Source organism: Eurosta solidaginis, chromosome 1 (assembly GCF_040869045.1).
Source record: "Eurosta solidaginis isolate ZX-2024a chromosome 1, ASM4086904v1, whole genome shotgun sequence".
In the NCBI taxonomy this organism is placed as follows: Eukaryota; Metazoa; Arthropoda; class Insecta; order Diptera; family Tephritidae; genus Eurosta; species Eurosta solidaginis.
The window spans coordinates 324,639,669-324,663,627 of record NC_090319.1 but is presented as its reverse complement, the minus strand read 5'-3'; the positions used below and the strand labels follow the sequence as shown (position 1 = coordinate 324,663,627).

At 38.7% G+C, this 23,959-nt stretch overlaps 2 protein-coding genes and 1 long non-coding RNA gene across 5 annotated transcripts in view; 1 reads left to right on the top strand and 2 right to left on the bottom strand.

Annotated features, from left to right (window-relative positions):
- Lsd-1 (lipid storage droplet-1) overlaps positions 1-9,391 on the top strand; it is a 40,072-nt gene extending 30,681 nt beyond the window's left edge. For all 3 annotated transcript variants that reach the window (XM_067761978.1, XM_067761977.1, XM_067761979.1), the window contains 3 exons: positions 2,665-2,855; positions 2,921-3,098; positions 9,076-9,391. In XM_067761978.1, the coding sequence (XP_067618079.1) occupies positions 2,665-2,855; positions 2,921-3,098; positions 9,076-9,231 (525 nt within the window). In that variant the 3' untranslated portion in view covers positions 9,232-9,391. The remainder of the gene's footprint in view (positions 1-2,664; positions 2,856-2,920; positions 3,099-9,075) is intronic.
- Positions 1-22,822, bottom strand: part of LOC137237799 (uncharacterized) — an 88,766-nt gene extending 65,944 nt beyond the window's left edge. Inside the window, exon 1 of the mRNA XM_067761983.1 lies at positions 22,802-22,822. Coding sequence (XP_067618084.1) covers positions 22,802-22,807 — 6 coding nt within the window. The 5' untranslated portion in view covers positions 22,808-22,822. The remainder of the gene's footprint in view (positions 1-22,801) is intronic.
- LOC137237802 (uncharacterized) lies at positions 19,362-22,777 on the bottom strand. Its single transcript, XR_010949038.1, has 4 exons — positions 21,531-22,777; positions 21,280-21,466; positions 20,782-20,961; positions 19,362-20,516 (listed from the first exon to the last, which is right to left on the bottom strand). It is a non-coding gene; the product is annotated as an uncharacterized lncRNA (long non-coding RNA).
- Positions 22,823-23,959: the final 1,137 nt, after the last annotated feature.

Below are 23,959 nucleotides of genomic sequence, written 5' to 3'. Positions count from 1 at the left end.
ATGAAAACAAAATAACAACACGCATAGAAAGTTGCCTTAAACTTTTAGCTTTTTTACTTAGCCTTAAACATTTTTAATTAACCTTTTCTAGCTTTTTATTTTTGTCAATGTAGCTTTTTTATGAAAGAGTTCTGGCAACACTGGAAACCCCTCTTTAAGCATATATGACACTACTTTATTTTTGCTTGGATTCCAAGCTAAAAAAAACTGACGAAACTTTATCGGAACTTCAAAACACAAAAACAATTTCTATCATGAAAAAGCGAGACCACTATTCCCCCAAAATTAATGAGTTTGACATGTTTTTGTTTATGTTTTACATTAACATTCTTAACAATAAAAACAATGCAAATAACACGCGAAAATTATTTCGGTCTCTAATGGTTCACTTTTTTCACAAGAAAGTTGATTATAATTGTGTTTTTATGCACCAAATTTTCAAACTAAAAACAAAATTTTCATTTGTCAGAAAAAAATAAAGAAAAACGGCCGAATGTCAAAAAAGCCTATCGAAATACAAACTGGCTCGTTTGTTTTTAATGACCTAGGTTGTATTTTTTGTATTTCGTTAGTTTTTTGAAATATAGTTTACACACTTACACCAGTACTGAAGACGTATTAGGAGGGAGTGCGACAAAAAATTGAAGATAAAGTACAAGAAAAAATACACGAAAATATAGTAGTGTCATATAGGTATTACAGCAGTCGCCTTTAGACCCGGTTTTTCAGTACAAGTTCAACTCAGTTTGTCAGTTAAACTGCGCTTAAACTTACTCTGCAGTTTTTCAGTATACTTTAACTGAAGTTTATGCTGAGCGGCCGATCTGGCAGGGTTAAACTCTAGTTAACCTATCAGTTATTTGCGTTCGTTCGAAATGGCGTCTAATATACCCAACAAACATTTGGGCTTAAATGCCGGTAGAGCTCATGTTGATAACTAGGCATACTTCTAAAATCTCAAGGGTTGTTTCGAAACAGTGGCTCAACTCGAGAATCATAGCGTACTCAGCAAAAGAGCGAATATTTTATAAAGCAAAAAATGCTATTACTTAAGTTGAAAAAATTTAATTCCCAACTTGTGGTTCTCTAACTGGACTCAAATATAAAATTCCGTACAGTATTTTCACGAAAATAAAATATATATATTTTATTTTTGATTAATTACGCTTCATTACTGCTATCAACCAGGTGTTTATTTCTCACAATAAATAGCTGCTGGTTTTGGTGGTACCACTTTGGAGATTTTTCTCATCTCGACCTCAGCTTGATAAGCAATGTAGGATATCAACTGGAGATATGTGTTGAATATACATTTGAGAACTGTAGGTACATTTCTCAAAATCTCTCGAAATTAGGATAATAATTTGGAAATATTAATGCCGTTGGAGATCAACTCGAAAAGTTTTAATTTTAAAAAATTTCTCAAAGGTTGGTAGTGATTGGAGAATGAAGTTGGATATCAACTCGAGAACTATCTGGTTTAAGAATAATTAATGTTGGATATCACTTCCGGAAGTAGATATATATTTCGCTGGAGAATTTTTTTTTCATGTTTGTTGGGTAAACAAAATCCAAGTGTTACCGTATCTAAAAATTATCTAGATAATAAAAAAAACCAATTTTGCGCACAAAAGGCATACCCCAAAGGAGGCCTTAAACTGTGACTGAAAAACTGCTCAGTAGTTTAACTGGAGTTTAAATTTGACTAGAGTTTAAGCAAACTTAGTTTAGGCTTAGCTTAACCAACTACTGAAAAACCGGGCCTTAGTATGATCTCAAAGTTGAGATGTTTAATGCTAGCGGGGGAAAAAGCGGTTTAGACATTTCTCCCTATTGGTGCTATACCCTAGCTTTGGTTAGGAAATCTTTCGATCGAGTAGGTACATAAGTACTAAATAAAAATAGTGTGACGAATAATAGTGATACTAAGTGATACTCACATCACTAGTCTGATGCTAAGTAAATGAAGTCACAACAACAATAAAGCAGACAGTTACTTGTATCTACATAAACGAATCAATCATTATGTCTACACATATGTACGTACACGCAGCGGAGAAGCAACGCACAACCTCATGCATATATCTGAGATACTCCCGAAAGTATGCAATAATTGTGCAAGTATCTCTCACATATACACGCGCATGGGCCATGAGAGAAGCTATAAAATCGTGCATCTGTAGTTACAGCTGAGTAATTTTATAGCTGATAACTAACTAGTAAGTTCTGGAAATAGAAGCGCGTAGAAATATATCAACGAGGAAACCGCACAGTATAAAAGCAGCAACAATGGAGGCACGACAATCAGTTTGATTTAAGCAAGCTATCAGTTGCGAAGTATAAGTGTACTTTCAAGTAGTCCAATAAAGACCATTTTTGCATTATTCAATACTGGAGTTATTTATTCAAAAGTTTAGTGATTCGAAAGTTAGCAAAAGATTTGGAATAAGCGGAATTTTTCTAAATTCGTTACAATACTTTGGCCTTTGGATAAGAAGCTCCGCCTGGAATTTGTTAAAGCTGAGTTCACTTGAACAATTTATTCTTCCACTTCTTTGGGTGTACGGAGTGGAGGAGGAACTAAGAACCCTTGGAATTTCCAATTGACACCAGATAAATTAGTAAGTAAAGTCGTCACTTTTTCCTTTTTTTAAATTCTTTTAGATTGCTACCGATCCGAAATTGGCTCTCCAAAAAGCTAAAGAACTGTGGGGCTACCTAAGTAAGGATGAGCCAGAAAATCAAGCACGACCTGTTAGCTTGGAACAACTTATAGTCCTCTTGACACGCGAATCGGCACGACGTCTTGTACATTTGGTGAATTTTAGTGCAACTCTTGCAGCGAGCATACCAAAGTACTAATTTTAAGGTTATTATTACTAATTTATGAGCATTTCATTTTATTTTAATCATTTTACAGAACTGTTTCCACCACCAGCACTGAGGTCGTTCATCACTTTATCTACTTGAATCATCGAGTTTTTAGCATAACAAAATTGGATAAAGTTAAGAGCATGTCAAAGGATGAAGCAGAATCTTTAATAAAGCGCGCATTCGCATTCTATGGCAATCTACAAGTCATCAGTAATACATATTTGGTAATTATACCTATAAAGAAAAACTTAAATAATTATGAGGAACTAAATGGCCAATTAATTGTGACTTATAACCATAAAACCATAACCAGATAGCAGATAAAACAGCTAACGAACCTACCTTATGGAAATCAATGTTATCGATTAATGGTGCCATACCATAACGCTAACGCCATAACCATACCAAAGCCAACCAATTGGTTTTTGGTTTCTCGCCATATCCATAACCTAAAAATATTTGAGTTGGTGAATTTAATAACTTTTAGTAGATTTTATTCAATGTTTTGGATACTTTATGACTACTTACTTACTTACTTAATTGGCGCTTAACCGTCTAAACGGTTATGGCCGTCCAACAAGGCGCGCCAGTCGCTCCTTCGCTCCGCCAACCGGCGCCAATCGGTCACACCAAGGGAGTTTAAATCGTTTTCCACCTGGTCCTTCCAACGGAGTGGGGGCCGCCCTCTACCTCTGCTTCCATAGGCGGGTTCCGATAGAAACACTTTCTTGGCCGGATCATCATCTTTCATTCGCATAACATGGCCTAGCCAGCGCAGCCGCTGCGTTTTAATTCGCTGGACTATGTTGATGTCTGCGTATAGCTCGTACAGCTCATCATTAAATCTTCTTCGGTACTCGCCATCGCCAACGCGTAGAGGTCCATAAATCTTTCGAAGAACTTTTCTCTCGAACACTCCCAAAGCCGCTTCATCTGCTGTTGTCATGGTCCATGCTTCTGCCCCATATAGCAGGACGGGTACGATAAGTGACTTGTAGAGTATGATTTTCGTTCGCCGAGAGAGGACTTTATTTTTCAATTGCCTACCTAGCCCAAAGTAGCATTTATTGGCAAGATTGATTCTTCGCTGGATTTCAGTGCTGATGTTGTTGCTAGTGTTGATGCTGGTTCCCAAATAAACGAAGTCTTTTACTATTTCGAAATTATGGCTGCCAACAGTAGCGTGGTTGCCAAGGCGCATATGCGCTGACTCTTTGCTCGATGACAGCAGGTACTTCGTTTTGTCCTCGTTCACCATCAAACCCATCTTTACCGCTTCTTTTTCCAGCTTGGAGTAAGCAGAACTAACAGCGCGGGTGTTTAGGCCAATGATATCAATGTCATCAGCATATGCCAGTAATTGCATGCTTTTATAGTATATTGTTCCAGTGCGGTTAAGTTCTGCAGCTAGTATAATTTTCTCCAGCATCAAATTAAAGAAATCGCACGATAGGGGGTCACCCTGTCTGAAACCTCGTTTAGTTTCGAACGGCTCGGAGAGGTCCTTCCCAATTCTGAGCTGATGGTGTTGCTCAACGTCATTTTGCACAGCCGTATAACTTTTGCGGGGAAACCAAATTCAGACATAGCGGCATATAGGCAGCTCCTTTTCGTGCTGTCGAAGGCGGCTTTAAAGTCGACGAAGAGGTGATGTGTGTCGATTCTCTTTTCACGGGTTTTTTCCAAGATTTGGCGCATTGTGAAAATCTGGTCGATGGTAGATTTACCAGGTCTGAAGCCGCACTGATAAGGTCCAATCAGCCGGTTCACGGTGGGCTTCAATCTTTCGCACAATACACTTGAAAGGACCTTATATGCGATATTAAGAAGGCTGATTCCACGATAGTTGGTGCATTTTGCAGTATCCCCCTTCTTGTGGACTGGGCAAAGAACACTTAGATTCCAACCGTCGGGCATGCTTTCGTCCGCCCATATTTTGCAAAGAAGCTGGCTGCTGCATGCGCCTTACCAACTCCTCGCCGCCGAACTTGAATAGCTCCGCCGGCAATCCATCAGCGCCCACGGCCTTGTTGTTTTTCAATCTGGTTATTGCTATTCTAACTTCGTCATAATCGGGCGGGGGGACATATATTCCATCATCATCGATTGCGGGATCGGGTTCTTCATCTCTGCGCGGTGAATTGCTGCCTCCATTTAGGAGAGCAGAGAAGTGTTCCCTCCATAATCTAAGCACTCTCTGGACATCAGTTACAAGGTCGCCGTTTTCATTCCTGCAGGAGTTTGCCCCGGTCTTAAAACCTTCCGTCTGTCGCCGTATTTTTTGGTAGAATTTTCGGGCGTTATTCCTGGTGGCTAGCAGCTCAAGCTCCTCGCACTCACGCCTTTCTGCTTCTGCTTTTTTCTTCCTGAAAAGGCGTCTCGCTTCCCTTTTCAACTTACGATAGCGTTCACACACTCCTCTTGTCGCGCTCGCTTTTAACGTAGCCCTGTAGGCAGCGTCTTTTCTTTCGGTTGCAACGCGGCATTCTTCATCATACCAGTTGTTTTTTCGTGGCCGCCGGTAACCAATTTTTTCCTCGGCGGCAGTATGAAGTGCTTTGGAGATATGCTCCCACTGCTCCTGTATTCCTTCAGGATGAGTTGTGCCCTCAGAGAGCAGGTGTGAGAGTCGAGTTGCGAAATCATTGGCAGTCTGTTGTGATTGAAGCTTTTCGACGTCTAGCTTTCCTTGTGTTTTTTGTTCCTTGTTTTTAGCCGCGTTGAGGCGGGTGCGTATTTTGGCTGCAACGAGATAATGGTCCGAATCGATTTTAGGTCCTCGGATCGTTCGCACATCTAAAACACTGGAGGCATGCCGTCCGTCTATCACAACGTGATCGATCTGATTGCGAGTATTTCGATCAGGAGACAGCCATGTAGCTTGATGTATCTTTTTATGCATGAACCTCGTGCTTGATATGACCATGTTTCGAGCACCGGCAAAGTCAATCAGCCTCAGTCCGTTAGGAGAAGTTTCATTGTGTAGGCTGAACTTTCCGACTGTATGGCCAAAAACACCTTCTTTGCCCACCCTGGCGTTAAAGTCGCCAAGCACGACTTTTATATCATGACGGGGGCAGCGCTCGTATGTGCGTTCTAATTGTTCATAAAAAGTGTCTTTCACCTCATCGTCTTTCTCCTCTGTCGGCGCATGGGCGTAGATGAATGATATATTAAAAAATTTTGCTTTTATTCGAATAGCGGCGAGACGCTCGTCCACAGGCGTGAACGCCAGCACTTGGCGACAAAGTCTCTCTCCCACCACGAATCCGACGCCGAAACTGCGCTTATTCGCATGGCCACTCCAATATATGTCACAATTTTTGATCTTCTTTCTTCCTTGCTTCGTCCAACGCATTTCTTGGATGGCGGTGATGTCAGATTTTGCTTTGACGAGGACATCAACCAGCCGGGCATCTCCACCAATCCCATTCAGGGAGCGGACGTTCCAGGTGCATGCCCTCAATTCATTATCCTTCAAACGTTTGCCATGGTCGTCATCAATAGAGAGTGTATTTATCCGAGGCTTGTTGTTATATTTCATTGGAGTATGGTTTTACGTGGCGGGTCCCAAGCCCAGCGCACAACCCGCTCAGCGGGGGTGAAAATATTACTTGGCACGTTTATATAGCGAGCCGCTTGCTCCAAGACAGACGCCCGCTTGCAGCCGCACCTAGAGGTGTACAGACGCTGCCGATGAAATCTCCCCTGCTAGCCCTTAAACCGATTATGTCAGAGTGGCCCAGCCAGGTTGTCGCTTTCTCACATTAGCTCACCGCTAAACGGGTGCTTAGCGGCTACCCAGAGGATACTTGGCCGCAAGCGACCGGCAGTAGTGAGCTGCTTGAACCGCATGCAAAAGAATCGCTCTGGCCATTCCCAGGTGAATGGCGGTCAGAAGCTTTCCCCACTTTCGTGGACTTCTACATACGGCCCCACCCTCCACTTTATGACTAAGAGACTTATTTTTTGTAGAATATGTTTATAATTTTTGGTGTTTTCTCCATTTTTGTGAAATTTTCACGATTTTTAGGTTAAGACACCATTAATCGATCACATTGGAGATGGTTATGGATATGGGTATGGCTACGACTATGGCGGTAGGTTTAAGGAAGTTTAATTATCCCTTAAATCCGTATCGTAGTTCAGCGGAAGCATAGCCTAAATTGTTTCAAACACGCCTTGTTAAAACAAAACTGTGCGAGGTATTAATTTGAGTTTATTTCAATCAACAAAGCAAACAAAAGTTTGCAACGTCTGGTCGGAGTAACACATTGAACAAAGTAAAACTGTCTTTATTATTATTGTTTTCGATGAAGTCCCTAATGTTTAGTATGCATATTATTGTTAATTACATACATTTTTTATATATTAACAAAAAATATTGGTCTTTCCTTTTGAGATTTGACCCTTTTTTTAATGAATTTTTGTTCCAAATGAAAACATTGCCACCCCATTCACATTCTTATTTTGCTGTAAGAAAGAAAAGCGCTTTCATTTTCAGTCTACCCCTTCTCCATTTCATTTCTACCCGGTTATAATGGAGAAGGCTTAGACTAAATTTTCTTTCTCAATTTGAGAAATAGGAAAAACCTCATATTAAAAATGTGCCTTTTAGCTATCAACGGTAAAATTTGGTCCATTTGAGAATTAACGTTTTAAAATTTGCGAATGAGATCAGTTATCAAAGGCATCTCAAATTGAGATTGAACAAAAATCTTTAGTAAGAAGCTACAAAGAAAAAAACGAGGTAGATAGAAACATTATACTACAACTTTTCTTTTCTGAAATGTTACCCTCATGTTGCACACTTAAAATATAACTTTTAATCTAGTTTACTTGGCGCTCTGCAAAAAGATTTACTAGTTTTTCCCTGTGTTCCGCGAGCAAAAACTGTGTACAAACTTGTACCAATTGTTACTGAACCTCATTCGGTGAGACAAAGAACTTGAATAATTCGAATGGGAAGATAAATGCTGGTAAAATTGCTTCTAGATCAAATTAGCGAGTACGAAAACATTTGATTGTAAACCAGCTGACTGACTGCACTTTTGGTATTAAAACCAAAAACTTTTTATTTAAAATTTTTTTTATTTAAAAATTGCAAATGCATTTTTATCAGTGGTTAAATAAAAAAATAAGTAAGAAAATCTAAGAACTTAGTTTATTTGGTTAATTTCAATGATTTAAATAAATAAATTAATGTAAGGCGCGATAACCTCCAAGAGATCTAAGGCCGAGCTTCTCTTCCAATTTGCGTCGTGCTCCTCTTGATTTTCCCTACAAATTGGCCGGACGGGACCTACATGTTTTATGCCGACTCCGAACGGCATCTGCGAGGCAGATGAGTTTTCACTGAGAGCTTTTCATGGCAGAAATACACCCGGAGCGCTTGCCAAACACTGCCGAGGGGCGACCCCGCTTAGAAAAATTTTCATCTAATTGAAAAACCTTATTTCTAAAATTTTGATGTTGCTTTGCCCGGGGTGCGAACCCAGGACATACGGTGTGATAGGCGGAGCATGCTACCATCACACCACGGTGGCCGTGGATTTAATAACAAAAAATTGTATCCACAAATGAAAGCAAAAAAATAAAAAAAAAAAGCTGTTTTCTAATGTTGCAACCTGACAAACGCACGTTTTAATTTAAACAGATTTTACGAAAAATTATTATTTTTTTTTTGGAAAACTTAATTAAATTTCATTTATTAAGTTAATATATAGTTAAAAAATACATTGACAATATATTCAAGAAGTTCTTAATTTTTGTTTTGCATTTTTGATTCATAGTTCATTCACTTTACTATTGAACAAAATTATTTTATATGATAAACCATGAGTAAAAAATTTTAAAACTTGACATGAATACGACACTTTAGTGAATAGCCCAAAAATATTTCTATAAATAAACGTTTTTAACGCGGAATACAGAATTTTTCCTGTCGATTCACTAAACATTTAAAAATTAGGGCATTTTTAATGAACAAATTTAAAACCTATTTTATTTTGACTATGACTATGCGCCAATATCTCCAAAAATTAAAATTTCGCATTAAATCAGTTTACAATAAAACGTGCAAAATGTTTGTTAATTTGAGAGGGTAACGTTTGATGCTGGGCAATTCGTGCTCTTCTGGCCGAACACACATTTTTTTTTAAATTACTGTTACAATTTTACATACTTTCTATTTTATTCCAGGAACGTTTAGCTACTTTTCTTTCTGGTCGCATCGAAGCGGAAAAAGTTACAATCTCTAGCACCCCATCCATTACTTCATCGTCAACGACAGCACGACGAAGACTTGAATCGCAGGACAATAATGTTCCTTCTCCGCATATAAATGGTGTCTACTGAGAAATAGAATTCTTTATTGTTGTCGTATTTTTATATCTTATCATCGAATTGTATTTTTGATATCATTTTCTTACTAACATATGCACTTTCTTTACTTGGAAAAAAGGAGTTACATATATTGCGTTTTGTTTTAAAGTTGAATAAAAAAAAAAAAAAATAATTATACTATTTGTACTAAATAGTTTATTAGGTTAGGTTCAACTGGCCGGTCCATGAGGGACTCACATAGACTGAATGAGTCCGTAGTGTTACCAGAAGTTTGTTTTAACGACCAAACTGAAAACCCCTATCAAAAACCAGGACCTATGTTATAAAATAACTCCGTCCTCTTGGAAAATACCTGAAGCTTCCTAGGACTTAAGCCACTTGCTGCTTCTAGATCTGACAGATGTATCACTACTAATAGATGGAGTCTTCCTACATCTGCTATCACTTACCAAGCCTAATTTAAAGGCATATGACGCCAGAAGGCAGTGTCCAGTCAGAATACCCGTCATGAGTCTACAGTCCTCTCTTTTTAATGATAGAAGCAACTTTGTTAGTCTAAGATTGTAAGACCTACACATAATCTGCGACACCTTACAGCCCCGCACTTGAACCCACGCCTTTCCTGCTTGGTCGATCATGTGCACCTCTCGCCTTTGCTAAATCTCGCCCAGTCTAATTGGGACGTCTACGGAGCAAGCTTCAAGGGATGCGCCCTTTTTAGCTAGTTCATCCGCTTTTTCATTCCCATCTATTTCCATATGCCCTGGGACCCAATATAGATGTATGCTTCTCCCTGTCGCGATTCTCTCCAGGGACTGCTTACAATCTAACACGCATTTAGATGCTGTGCTATGCGAGATTATTGCGTTAATCGCTGCTTGACTGTCAATATAAAAGTTAACACGGTTGCAGCTTAAGCTATTCTCTTCCAGGGTTTCTACTGCTTTGGTTGCGGCTAATATTTCCGCTTGGAAAACGCTACAGTAATCCGGCAGCCTGTAGGATCTGCTTATTTCCGGATCAGCGCAGTATACCGCAGACCCTACTCTTTCCACTACTTTGGAATCATCTGTGTACACATGTATCGCCTCGTCCGCCATTTGCGCACCCTTGCGCCAACCGTCCACCTCTATTGTGGCCTTAAGATCCCCCTCGAAGCGCAGATAGGGAATCAAGTAGTCTGTTCGTCTTGTGATTGATGACGCTATACTACTATGGCCATATGGTCGGCGCTCAAGCTGACCCGAAGCACCAAGCCTGAAGGTCTACAGGTGGAATGTGCAGAATGGCACACAGTGCAGTCGTCGGGGTTGTTTTCAGGGCTCTCGTAATGCTAAGCATCGATAGTCTGCATACCCCCTTTAATTTTTTGAGGTATGTTGTTTTTTGTGTGGCTTTCCACCAAACAAGAACTCCATAGTGTAAAATAGGGCTTACAATCGGTGTAAAAACCCAATGGGAAAGAGAGGGCGATAAGCCCCATGTACACCCCTCCTAACTTAGGCCTGATCCAATTTGGGACCTTGTACCTCTTTGTAAACAAGACCATATCCATCTAATCCGCGTTGACTTTCAACCCGACATTTGATGCCCAGGTATGAATATCCCGAAGCGCCCGATCCATCAAAGAGCTCATCGTTGGAAGGCACTTTCCACTTATGACAATTGCAACGTCATCCGCGTAAGCCGTAAGTTTTACGGGTCCCTCATCAAATCGCCTGAGAAGTTGGTTGATGACCAGCGTCCACAGCAGAGGTGATAGCACCCTTCCCTGCGGCGTGCCCCTGTCCACTGATTTCGTGGCCTCGTACAATCCCCATTGTGATGTAATCTTTCTGCAATTTAGCATGCAGCCGATCCATCTGATTAAGGCAGGATGTACTTTAATGTAATTAAGACCATCCATAATCGCCCATGTTGCAACATTATTGAAAGCCCCGGCAATGTCCAAGAAGACTCCTAGAGCATACTCCTTATATTCCAGGGATTTCTCTAGGGTGGTAACTATGCAATGTGGTGTCTACCGACTTGCCTTTGGTGTACGCATGCTGTGTTGTGGAGAGCAGCTTTTCATCCACGTTGGACTTTATGTATACATCTATCAGCCTCTCAAAGGTTTTGAGCAGAAATGATGTTAAGCTAATGGGTCTATATACTTTGGGATACACGTGACCGATCTTCCCCGCCTATGATAGAAAAGCTACACGAGCAGTTCTCCAAGAGTGCGGTATATGATTCAGTATATGCACCCATCGAATATTATTTTAAGCCATTCCACGACCGCCCTACTTGAGATTTGTAGCATGGCCGGGAATATACCATCTGGGCCCGGCGATTTAAACTTAGAAAACGTCTTCACTGCCCACTCGATCTTGGTATCGGTCACCAAGCCCGGCACTACTAGCTCCGTGGTCGAAGTGTGAGTGATGTCTGCTGGCTCTTCTAAACCTTCTCCCGATGGGAAATTCGTATCGAGAAGCACCTTAAGGGATTCCTCACTATTACATGACCATTCCCCGTTCTCTTTCTTTATTAGTCCCTGGACTATGTTTCCCTTTGCTAGGACTTTTTTCAACCGTGCTGTTTCGCTGGAGCACTCTATGCCCGAACAGAAACTTTTCCATGAGTTTCTCTTCGCCCTGGTAATTTCACGCTTCTAGATCCTCAGTAGATACCTGTACTCGTCCCGACACGCTTCGCTTTCCGGGGTCTTTGCGAGCTTAAACATTTCTTTTACCTGTCTTCTTAAAAGACTCAGCTCATTGCTCCACCATGGCGGCTTTGCTTTTCCTCTGAATCTTCTTAAAGGGCAAGCTTTGTTATACGCAGTCATAAGCGTCCTTGTTAGGAATTCATTCGACTTCTCCAGTTCCTCTACATTAGCAACCTCTTTGGGTTGTCCCAGTTTTGTTTCTACATGTTTCTGGAATTTAGTCCAGTTCGTTGACCTAGGGTTTCTAAAGGTTCCTCCCTTCTCTACCCTCTTTAGGGGGATGTTGAAGCTGATATACGTATGGTCGGAGAAGGATGGTCTATCAAGAACCATCCAATCATACCTAGATATATCACGCTCGGAGCTCAATGTAATATCCAGAACATTGCTGGATGTTGGACCAATGTATGTAGGGACATTTCCCCTGTTGGCTATCTGCAAATTGGTTTGCAGGATGTAACAGAACAGAGATTCGCCTCTCTCGTTCGTATCTGCTTTTCCCCACGCATTGTGGTGCGCATTTGCATCTGCGCCTATGACCAACCGCCCTTTGCGCCCTTCCTCCTGTACTAGCCTTTTGCACTCCATCGGTGGAGCCTCCGCAGCTTGGGACATGTAGCAGGACATCAGGATAAATGCCTGCTTATTCTTTTGCTCAACGGCCACCGCTACGAGATCCTCAGTGATGTAATTAGGCAGCATATATGAATGCAGCTGTTTCCTTACCATTACTACAGCTCGCACCCGGCCTTCCGTTTCCGCGTAGTAAACGCCAAACCCGCGCGCGCTAAGGCCAGAAACCTTTCCTCCCGATGAGAGCCACGGCTCCTGGATTAGCGCCACGTCAAACGAACCCTCCTCAAGGGTTAGGAGGAGTTCGCTCGACGTCACTTTACTGTGTTGGAGGTTTATCTGTAGGTCTCGCAGCACCATTGGGCTGTTTTTCCCCCTCCAGCACCTTTGTCTTGACGTCGTCGTCCTCCCCTTGCCCTTTTGGTTTAGAGTATTCGAGACCAATTCAGCCTCACGTAACTGTTGTGCCGGGTGTTCCTCTGTGCGAGTTACAGCACCATTTAGCGGTTGGTCCTCTTCTAGCACGTTCGTGGTGACGTCGGGGACATCCACCTGTCTTTTTTTCCCTTAGACTTTTGAGGTCCTTTTCGACTTCGCCCACCTCTAGCGTGTTAGGGTTTTTATCCTCGGGACTTCTTTTCCTGAGTCGCATGTAAATTTTGCCAGTGCCAAAGGACATTTTTCCAAGCTACGTGTACAAAATATCCTCCGCCTGCTTGTTTATTTAGAAGATGTAGAACTGGCCATCCTCGGTAGGCCGAGATACAGGCCTTCCAATCCTGTGTCGGTATGATCGGATTCTGATTTTTGGTACCGTGGGGATTTGCGCTTTATCCACCACCTCAAACCGCGCGTTCCTGCCTTGCCTTTGGAGGTTTGAAACCACTTCCTCTAACCACCGCAAGCTCACGATGTTGTCGCACGCTATCATCTTCACACCATTATGCCATCCCCCCGAATCAAAGGTTGGAAGGGGCTTACTTGGTTGTTCCCGCATCATCTTAAGCATTAAGCTAATAAGCTCCTTTTCCACAGATTTCCACCTTTCAGTAGTCATTTGTCCGAAAGGACTGCTACGATCAACCAGCGCCACAGTCAGTCTTAGTGTTATCTTCCTTTGGCACCTCCGAGAAAGCTGGAGTCTTAGCGTTAACTCCCTTTAGCGCCTCCGAGAAAGCCGGAGTCTTAGCGTTATCTCCCTTTGGCTTATCTCCTACTTCCGTAGTTGGAACTTCTCTCTGACTCGCAGCTTTCGAGGTAGTTGCTACCTCGCTATATGAGCCCATCTGTCTTACAGCTTTGGGCCTACTTGTCTTGTCTTTGCGACTGCACTGCCTCGAGGTTCTAGGACTGGGTCCTTTCTGCTTCTTGAAAGCAGGCTTGTCGCCTTCCGCCGAACGCTGCCTCTTCGTTCTGCCATTCGACGCTTCTTCCTCCTCGTACCGGCTGCAGAACCGAGGGTTTCTCGCAGCAAACCTTTTGAACTGCCTTCGACATACTTCTACCGCTTCATGGCCCCATTCCAAGCGCTTGATCTCTACTTCTGTTGGGTCGACCACTGCTCCCAAGCGTTGTACAATTCTTAATGCTGCACGGTACTGCGAGAGAGCTCTTTTACTTCCTCTGCTCCTTACCCTTCTTCACTCTTCTACTCCGTTTTCATTTGTGTGCTTCTCCAACACGAAGTTCATTGAATCAGCACTACTCTCGCTCCCCGAGTCCGACGCATCGCTTAATTCGTATTTGTCGTCCTTGGATTGCGACTCAGTCCTCTTCTTTACATCGTCCTTATTACAATCAGGTAATGAGTCGTTCATCTTGGTCGTACGACCACCTGCCCGTCAAGGCGGCCCATAAATACTTCCCGAGGTGGCCCTGTATCGGGAAGGCTCCGTTCGAATACAGCCGAATTTATCCCCTGGCTGCAAATCGTCCAATAGGCACGGTCCACATATTAATAAAAAAAATCGGCCCACTCCGGGATTAGTGGGGATGATTGCAGAATTGATTGAAGTTTTTTATGAAAAAAAAATGGCGAAATTCGAAAAATTTCGAAAAACTGAAAAATTAAAAAAAAAACTTTAAAAATTTTTTTGTATTTTTTCCGAAAAGTACATTTAAAAACAAATTAAAAAAAAAAGATCCCAAACGGTCAATTTTTGAAAAAGTTATAGCATTTGTAAAACAAAAACGGTGTTTTTTTTTAATTCATAACTTTTTTTGAGTTGGATGAAAAAATTTGAAAAAATTCTGAAAAACGTCTTTCGTAAGCTAGAAAAAGAAGAAAAACTTTCAGCCAATTCTAAAGGGGTCGGGTTCAAAATTGGTCGAAATGGGAATACCCCATATATAGATTGTAAACAAAGTATTACAAAGATAAACGTCACTTATAATTTCATCATGTGAATAAAGGGCCCATTACTGATACTTAGCATAGACTTGACTTGGCTTGAGAACTGTCACTTACAGTTCTGTTAAATGAACATTGCATGTTACTGATTACTCAAAACTTAGCAACACTTAACTTGACTTAGAAGTCTGTTGATTTTTGATTTTCTATGTAAGTTCTAAGTGACGTTTACATTTTGAGATGCCATTTGTTTGTTTCCATTTCATTTTGACATTTTGTCATACAAATTGACATTTACAGCCTGATTCTAATGTGGTAACAACTTTCTTCACCATGGCAACTTTCTTCATGTGGCAACTTTTGTACCCTTTTGGTATTCTGCCCACGAAAGTAGCCGGATAATTGTTACCCACCAAAATAGATGGTAACATAGATGTAACCACACCAAACAGCTGTTGAAAGCGCAAAACAGAATTGTGAAAATTGAACGTCAACAATAAAATATATATATTTATAACAAAATGTCGAGTTTATTATTATTGCTACTCATTGAAGACGAAGAGGATGAAATTTTGGAGAGAAGGCACAATTTGAGGAGCCTTCGGGACAATAGTGATCCCATGAACCTTCCCTCTGGTACATTCAAGCATCATTTTCGTTTGCCCAAGGAAGCGTGTAAGTTGGTCATAAAAGATTTGATGCCAAAGGATGACCAAGCCACTTCGCTTCCATTTGGCGTGCGATTTTTTTGTTGCCTCACTTTTTTGGCGCATGGTTCCTACCAAAAATGTGTTGCTAACAGTATGTATGCTGCACTCAGTCAGCCATCTGCTTCACGAGCAATCAAGTACTTAGCGAACTTGATTGTCAGAGAAAAATCGTCCGAAGTAAGTTTTCCGACCACAAATGAGGAGCAATTGGCTATAAAAGCAAGGTAAGGGTGAACGTGCATCTTAACATACAGCATGCACTCATATTATTTGTTTTTACTTGTCTAGGTTCTACACAAAGTTCGGATTGAAAGGTGTTATTGGTGCAATCGATTGCACGCATGTGGCGCTCATTTGTCCACAAAAAAATGATCCGTCAAGACCTTGTAGTCTGTACATGAACCGGAAAGGATACTACAGCGTTAATGTTGAAGCTGTTTGCGACGAAAATTTGAGGTTTTTGTCAGTTGATGCTACTTTTCCTGGGTCATGCCATGATTCAGGTATATGGACAACTTCAAATGTGCGTGCATTTATGAGCGACCAGAGAGGAAGTTTGCTTATAGGTGGTCAGGGATATCCACTAGAACCGTGGCTGATTACACCCTTAGCTGAACCAGCAACTCCTCGGGAGGAAAAGTTTTACAAAGTGCACTGCACGAAATGTAATTGAGAGAGGATTCGGTTGTGTTAAATCACGATTTCGATGCTTGGCGCAACATCACACTCTTCATTATAGCCCTGAAACGGTTACGAAAATTGTAAACGCCTGTTTTATTTTACATAATATTATGAGGAAACGTTGGCCGTGTGATGAAGTGGAATTTGAAAATTATGAAGTTGGCGAAGAAAGTATTGGTTCAGCAAATGCGACCAACAGTAGTCTTCACCGGGAGGGCGAAAGGGTTCGGCAGCAATTGATAAACTATTTATCCTAATACTTCATAGCGATTTCCTAATTTAAGAGCTGTTTATTTTGAACTATTTATTAATGTTTATATTTTCATAAAATTATATACTCTCCTGGACAAAAGTCATCGTCACTCAAATTTTTTACTAAGTTTGGCTGGACCTAAATTATTTTCGCTAAATTAAAAAAAAATATCATAGCACCCACAATCCAGATGAAAACTTAAAACTTTTTAGGAAATTCGGGAAAATTCGCGAATTTTTATGCAAATTTTCAACTCTTCAGTAGGAATGTTTAGAATTTTTCTCAGTATGAAGTTTTGTAGCCTATTAAATTTTAGGATTATAATGTCTTAATCTTAATGCGGTAGAAGGAATTCCTGATTTTTGAGAACTTTTTTATAGTGTTTGGACGTTTCTTTAATATAAAAAAATTAATTTTTATGGAAATACGGTCTGAAATAATAAAAATAATTATCAAAGGGTTATTTTAGAGTATTGATATTAACACATTATTATCCTAAAATTCAATAGTCTACAAAACTTCATACTGAGAAAAATTCTAAACATTCCTACTGAAGAGTTGAAAATTTGCATAAAAATTCGCGAATTTTCCCGAATTTCCTAAAAAGTTTTAAGCTTTTATCTGGATTGTGGATGTTTGATAAATTTTTTTTTTAATTTAGCGAAAATAATTTAGGGCCAGTCAAACTTAGTAAAAAATTTTAGTGACGATGACTATTGTCCATGTGTATTTTTTTTAAATATTTAAAAAAAATTATAATGAAGTCATATTTTCTGTTTACATTCAGCAACGAACACGAAAATAGCAGTGGCATTTTTTTTTAATAAAATTTAATTGAAGAAAAAACTTTTTGTGAGTTTTGTCAATCCTGAAACCGTTTTCGAAAAAAATACTAAATTCGAGAAATATTTACGAAAATTTCGAATGCAGTTTTGTTGTCACAAGTACACGTTATAACTCTCGAAAATTTGAAAAAAAATGGCAGTTGCAATTATTATAAAATTTTTGAGAGCTATAACGTGTACTTGGGGCAACAAAACTGCAGTCGAAATTTTCGTAAATATTTCTCGAATTTAGTATTTTTTTCGAAAACGGTTTCAGGATTGACAAAACTCACAAAAAGGTTTTATAAAAGCTTTTTCTCAGATTATCTTAAATAAAAAGAACTTCATTCCTGAAATTAGCTATAAATAGTCACGGAACTTTTTATTTGGAGTACTTTGAATTTTCTGAGTTCGCAGTTCTATAGCCCACAAAATTATAGGATTGACAAAAAAGAGGTTTTAGGTTTCTCAAAATTCGCATTGATTTTTCAGAATTTTTCTTCTGAATGGTGTTTCTTAAATTTATTGGGCTTAAAAACTACAAACTCAGGAGGTTCAAAGAACTATAAATAAAAATTTCGGTAAAATTTTCTCGAATTTTCCATTTTTTCCATTCTTTCGCTGACAATTTTTAGAAAATTTCCTGAATGAAAGTCCTTTTATGTTCGTAGGCGTACATTTGTTTTCCTATAAATAAAATAGATTAATAAAAAATATAGACAAAAATTTAAGTTCACTCAACTATTTATTATTTATTAATTTGTTATAATTATTTATGTTTACTACTATGTAACACAGCTGCGAATACGAAAGTAGCAGTGGAAATGTTTGGCGAATTTCATCAATGAAATTTTGTCTTGTTTTATTTTTATATCTAATTTAAGAAAAAAATGCATGAATTGTGTAACTGAAACTATACATTTCATCGTTTTTGAAAAAATTCTAGGAAATTTCGTGAATATTTTAATTTTTTCTTCAGGGTTCTCTTTTGAGCAAGCAGTTTTATAGTCAAATCAGTTTTGGTATAACAAGGTACAAGTCATAAATCTCTTAAAATTTGCATTGATTTTTGAAAGTTTTTTGAGCCTACAACAAAAACAAATTATAGGCTCAAAAAACTTTCAAAAGTCAATGCAAATTTTAAAAGATTTATAACTTGTACCTTGTTATAACAAAACTGATTTGACTATAAAAATGCTTGCTCAAAAGAGAACTCTGAATAAAAAATTCAAAATTTTCACGAAATTTCCTAGAATTTTTTCAAAAACGTTTTTGAGATGAAATGTATAGTTTCAGTTGCACAATTCATGCATTTTTTTCTTAAATTAGATATCAAAAATAAAACATGAAAAAATTTCATTGATGAAATTTGCCAAAAATTGCCATTGTTATCTTCCGAAATGCTTGCTTAGAAACTAAAATAAGCTAAAATAAATAATAATAAAAAATTCATATTTTTGTTTAAGTTATCTAATAATGTTTATTAAAAACTTTCTATTCGAGCTCTAGGCTATACAAATATTGGTATAAAAATTCAAAGAATGGCTTTGATGTTATACAATATTTATTCAATTTATTCTGGTCGAGAATAAATGGAATAAATATTGTATAACATCAAAGCCATTCTTTGAATTTTTATACCAATATTTGTGTGGCCTAGAGCTCGAATAAAAAGTTTGTAATAAACAAGAATTTCAAGGCATACAAGGAAACAGTTATCTAATTATATGTAAATCATCACATTCAGTTTTGGTTACTTAAAACTAATATGCGAAAAGAAAATAAAAAATATTTCATATTTTAACATTGGTATTACTTAAATTTCATCACATTCCATATTGCTTATTAAAAGCTAAACTAAATTCATGGAAATAAAATAAAAAATAATTCATATTTGTACTATATTTTGAAAAAAACAAAGGTATTCACACAAGAACCTTTTTGCAGTTTTAACCTAGTTTTGTTTAATGAATTTTCTTTCGCTATTTTTTTATAAAACATGTACAAATATGTATTAAAATTAATATATACTAAAGTTTAAAATTTTATCCGCAATTCACGAAATTTGGAATTAAAAAATTCGTGTCTTCAGAAAAAATTGGAAAAATTTCCACCAAAACGTTTTAAAATTTGTCAGAGTATGCAGTTTTGTAGGTCATTGAAATGTAGTACAAAGATGTTTTAATCTTTATCCTTTAAAATAATTTCGTGATTTTTTAGTATCTTTTTTCAGATGAGTTGAGCAGTTCCACTCATCTGAGAAAAAAATACTAAAAAATCTCGAAATTGTTTTAGAGGATAAAGATTAAAACTTCTTTCTACTAAATTTCAATGACCTACAAAACTGAATACTCAGACAAATTTTAAAACGTTTTGGTAGAAATTTTTCAAATTTTTTCTGAAGACACGAAATTTTTAATTCCAAATTTCGCGAATTTCGGATAAAAATTTGAACTTTGGTATATATTAATTTTAATACATATTTGTACATGTTTTATAAAAAAAATAGCGAAAAAAATTCATTAAACAAAACTAGGTTAAAACTGCAAAAAGGTTCTTGTATGAATACTTAAGCACGTTTGTGTAAATTAATCCCGGCGTTGCATTGCAATCAGCTCTTGGATAGCCCCAGCCAACGATGTTAGCCCATTCCCTAGGGATTGCGCTAGTCGTGCCTGCTCTTCTCGTCTCTCTCTCTCATGTCCTGTTGCACAGTGTTCAAAATCTCATCCCGTACATCTCTCTTCCATTTGCGTTCTCTCGGCTGCGAAACTTGTCTGGGAAAAGCAGAGTAGGGAGTAGCATTGCCCGAGGCAGCACGGCTGGAGGAAGCAAGATTAGAAGTTCCCGACTCTAAGGAAGCTTCGCTGTTGGGCACTGGATTGGTAGTGGCAGGAGATGAGGAGGCACGGTTGGTGGGCATATCATTGGGAGTAGTAGGGAATTAGGAGGCGCGACTTTTGAAAACACTGCTGGTGCGCACAGGATTGGGAGTGACAGGAAATAAGGTACAGCTACTGGGCACAGGATTTGTAGGAGCAGGACTTAGGGGAGCATGGCTAGGTGACTCACACATCACTATGCAAAAGTTTGAAATTTCTGCCGCATCTTCATCACCAATCAACTCGTCGAGATCAGTACAGCTCGGTCCCCCCTCCGGTGCTGGCGAATTGTTTTCGGCATTACTCTCGTTCTGTAGAAAAAAATAAAATTTATTTCATAAATATTTTTGGTAATAATACTACTATCTATACCAATGCAATATTTCTATATACCTATTACAAATTGGTAGGCATGCGTTGCCCCTGCTATGCATACGTATTTGCTTACATCATGTACCTTCTCAAAATAAATAACAATGTACCGATGTATATGTGTACATATGCATTTCATGGGAGACAATGCAATCCATCAATAATAGAAATATTACACATGTTGAAAGCACTTTATTTACATACGTCAAATCTAAGCCTCGAGTTTGAGTGACCCTCTACAGCAGCAACTCCAAAAGTCTCCAACGCTTGCTGCTCGAAATCCGTCAGCTCAGCCACAGGATTTACTCCTCCACCAGTTCGTCGTCGCCCACTAATGAGCTAACGAGCCCGAGCACGCAACTGCTTCCGCCAGTTTCGCAAACTCTGAAAATATACAACGTTTGATATATAGGTATATGTATCTACGATCCAACTACTGCTTTTGTGGTCAGTGCAAAATTTTAACAACAAACAAGCCTTGATGCATATGGTTTATTTAAAACAAGGAGCATAATAGTTTGTTGTTCAATTTGGCGCTTTCCACAAAAATACTACAAATGCCGCAGGCAATATTAAATCAGTCGGAAAAAACTCCGGAACTCCGCAAATAGTAGTTCGCACAGATTTAGAACTCTCATAAATACTATTTAACACAATTTAGCGGAGTACGTATACATATATTAATTATTTAAATTTCTTTACCTCTCGCCAAGCGTCAGGAGTCCTTGCTGGCCCGGCCATTGAATTCAAATTTGTGGAAATCTCTTTCCACAAATCTTGAATTTGGTTCGGCGATTTGGGGCAGTTTTTTACCTGCATTAGTTCGGGGTGGTCTTTGCAAAATGCGATATACCATCGCAGCTGGGCTTGTGTAGTGCGTGCATACTTCCTATAATTATATGCATTTATTAATTTACGGAGAACTTTCAAAAATATTCACAGAATTTACTTACTTGTTCATCTCCATTTTGCTGCTTTTATTCTTTGTTTACACACATATATGTATGTATTCTATTTTAAATTTCACCACAGACACTGGTGAGTTTTTCGGTGATGACAGCGTTACCACTTTGGCCAGAATCGCGAATAAAAGAACTGGTAACGATTTTCGGTTACATAATGTTATGGATACTATTTTACCGGTAACGCTAAGAATCGGCCCGTTATTTATAAATAAATTTCACCGCTGATTATGATGCCAGATTGTATGCGCCAATTGGAGTATAGTCGTGGCTAAGTTGCCAAGCTTACGCCAAGTCAAGTCAAGTCTATGCTAAGTATCAGTAATGGGGCTTAATCCATGTGTATGTCTCCATGATTTTTCTTATTTGTGATTACTCATGTATCCAAAAATTTTGTTGAAATAGATTTAATTTTAGTCAAATTTTGTAGCTCCTTTGTCATGCCACCATATTTGTTAATTGATCCAATTAGTTCCAAATGTAATGATTTGTTTTATTTATGTAAATTTCGTCACTTATAATTTCACCATGTGAATAATCCATGTGTATGTCTCCATGATTTCAATGTGTATAGCATTCCTTATTTGTGGTTACTCATGTACTCACATATCCAAAAATTATGTTGAAACCAGGTTAGACAAGGCACTGTAATGCGCCTGTTATAGTTGTTATATTATGCTTTTTTGCCAATATTTACATAATCTTATTTTTGTAAATGTATTTTCGTCGTATCAGGTGTCATATTTTAATGAATTTATATTCATTTTGGTTATGTGTACATGACTGTACATTAATATATAATAAGGGTATTTTCAATCCCGTTACTTGTTCTTTTTGTCCTTGGTGGAGTTATATGTATATTATCTCAATTTATATATAAGGTAATCTCTACCCTGTTATATGCCCTGCAAAAATTGTTGGATTACGTGTTCCATTTTCTTCATGTTGGAGTACTCTAACAATACTCCTTTGCAATGCGTATGCGGACACCATCAGCCGATCATTGCTCGTTTTTTAACGACAGTGATCACGACACGATGACGATCGAACAGAGTTGCCAAAAGTAAAATATTGCATGCAAATAACTGATAATAAAATTTTACTATGGCAACTCTGATAAAATGCAACCGCGCACTGGTTTTATGTATACATTCTATAGGATGTATAGAGAAATATTAGTTTCTTTATTCACGCAAATGCTAAATAACATAAGAATATTCGTAGTATAAAATATAAAAGTTGTATTTCCCCTCTTCATTTACTTTCATTTTAAATTAAATTCACTTCGATAGTTCTTTCCGACACAATTCCTCTTTAGTACTTTGGCATATGATCCTATGAATGAGTCCCTTCATAACACGCGGTTGAGTTGTGGGGAAAACTGAACTTGACGCGACGACGTCACAAAACGAAGTGCGATATATATTTTTGTTATGAAAACAACACCAAAATAAACAAGTAAGGAAGGCTAAGTTCGGGTGTAACCGAACATTACATACTCAGTTGAGAGCTATGGAGACAAAATAAGGAAAATCACCATGTAGGAAAATGAACCTAGGGTAACCCTGGAATGTGGTTGTATGACATGTGTATCAAATGGAAGGTATTAAAGAGTATTTTAAGAGAGAGTAGGCCATAGTTCTATGGATGGACGCCATTTAGGGATATCGCCATAAAGGTGGACCAGGGTTGACTCTAGAATGTGTTTGTACGATATGGGTATCAAATGAAAGGTGATAATGAGTATTTTAAAAGGGAATGGGCTTTAGTTCTATAGGTGGACGCCTTTTCGAGATATCGCATTAAGGTTGACCAAGGGTGACTCTAGAATGTTTGTACGATATGGGTATCAAACGAAAGGTGTTACTGAGCATTTTAAGAGGGAGTGGGCACTAGGTCTATAGGTGGACGCCTTTTCGAGATATCGCCATTAGGGTAGGCCAGGGGTGACTCTAGAATGTTTGTACGATATGGGTATCAAACGAAAGGTGTTACTGAGCATTTTAAGAGGGAGTGGGCATTAGGTCTATAGGTGGACGCCTTTTCGAGATATCGCCATTAGGGTGGGCCAGGGGTGACTCTAGAATGTTTGTACGATATGGGTATCAAAGGAAAGGTGTTACTGAGCATTTTAAGAGGGAGTGGACATTAGGTCTATAGGTGGACGCCTTTTCGAGATATCGCCATTAGGGTGGGCCAGGGGTGACTCTATAATGTTTTTACGATATGGGTATCAAACGAAAGGTGTTACTGAGCATTTTAAGAGGGAGTGGGCATTAGGTCTATAGGTGCACGCCTTTTCGAGATATCGCCATTAGGGTGGACCAGGGTTGACTCTAGAATGTGTTTGTACGATATGGATATCAAATTAAAGGTATTGATGAGGGTTTTAAAAGCGAGTGGCCCTTAGATGTATATGT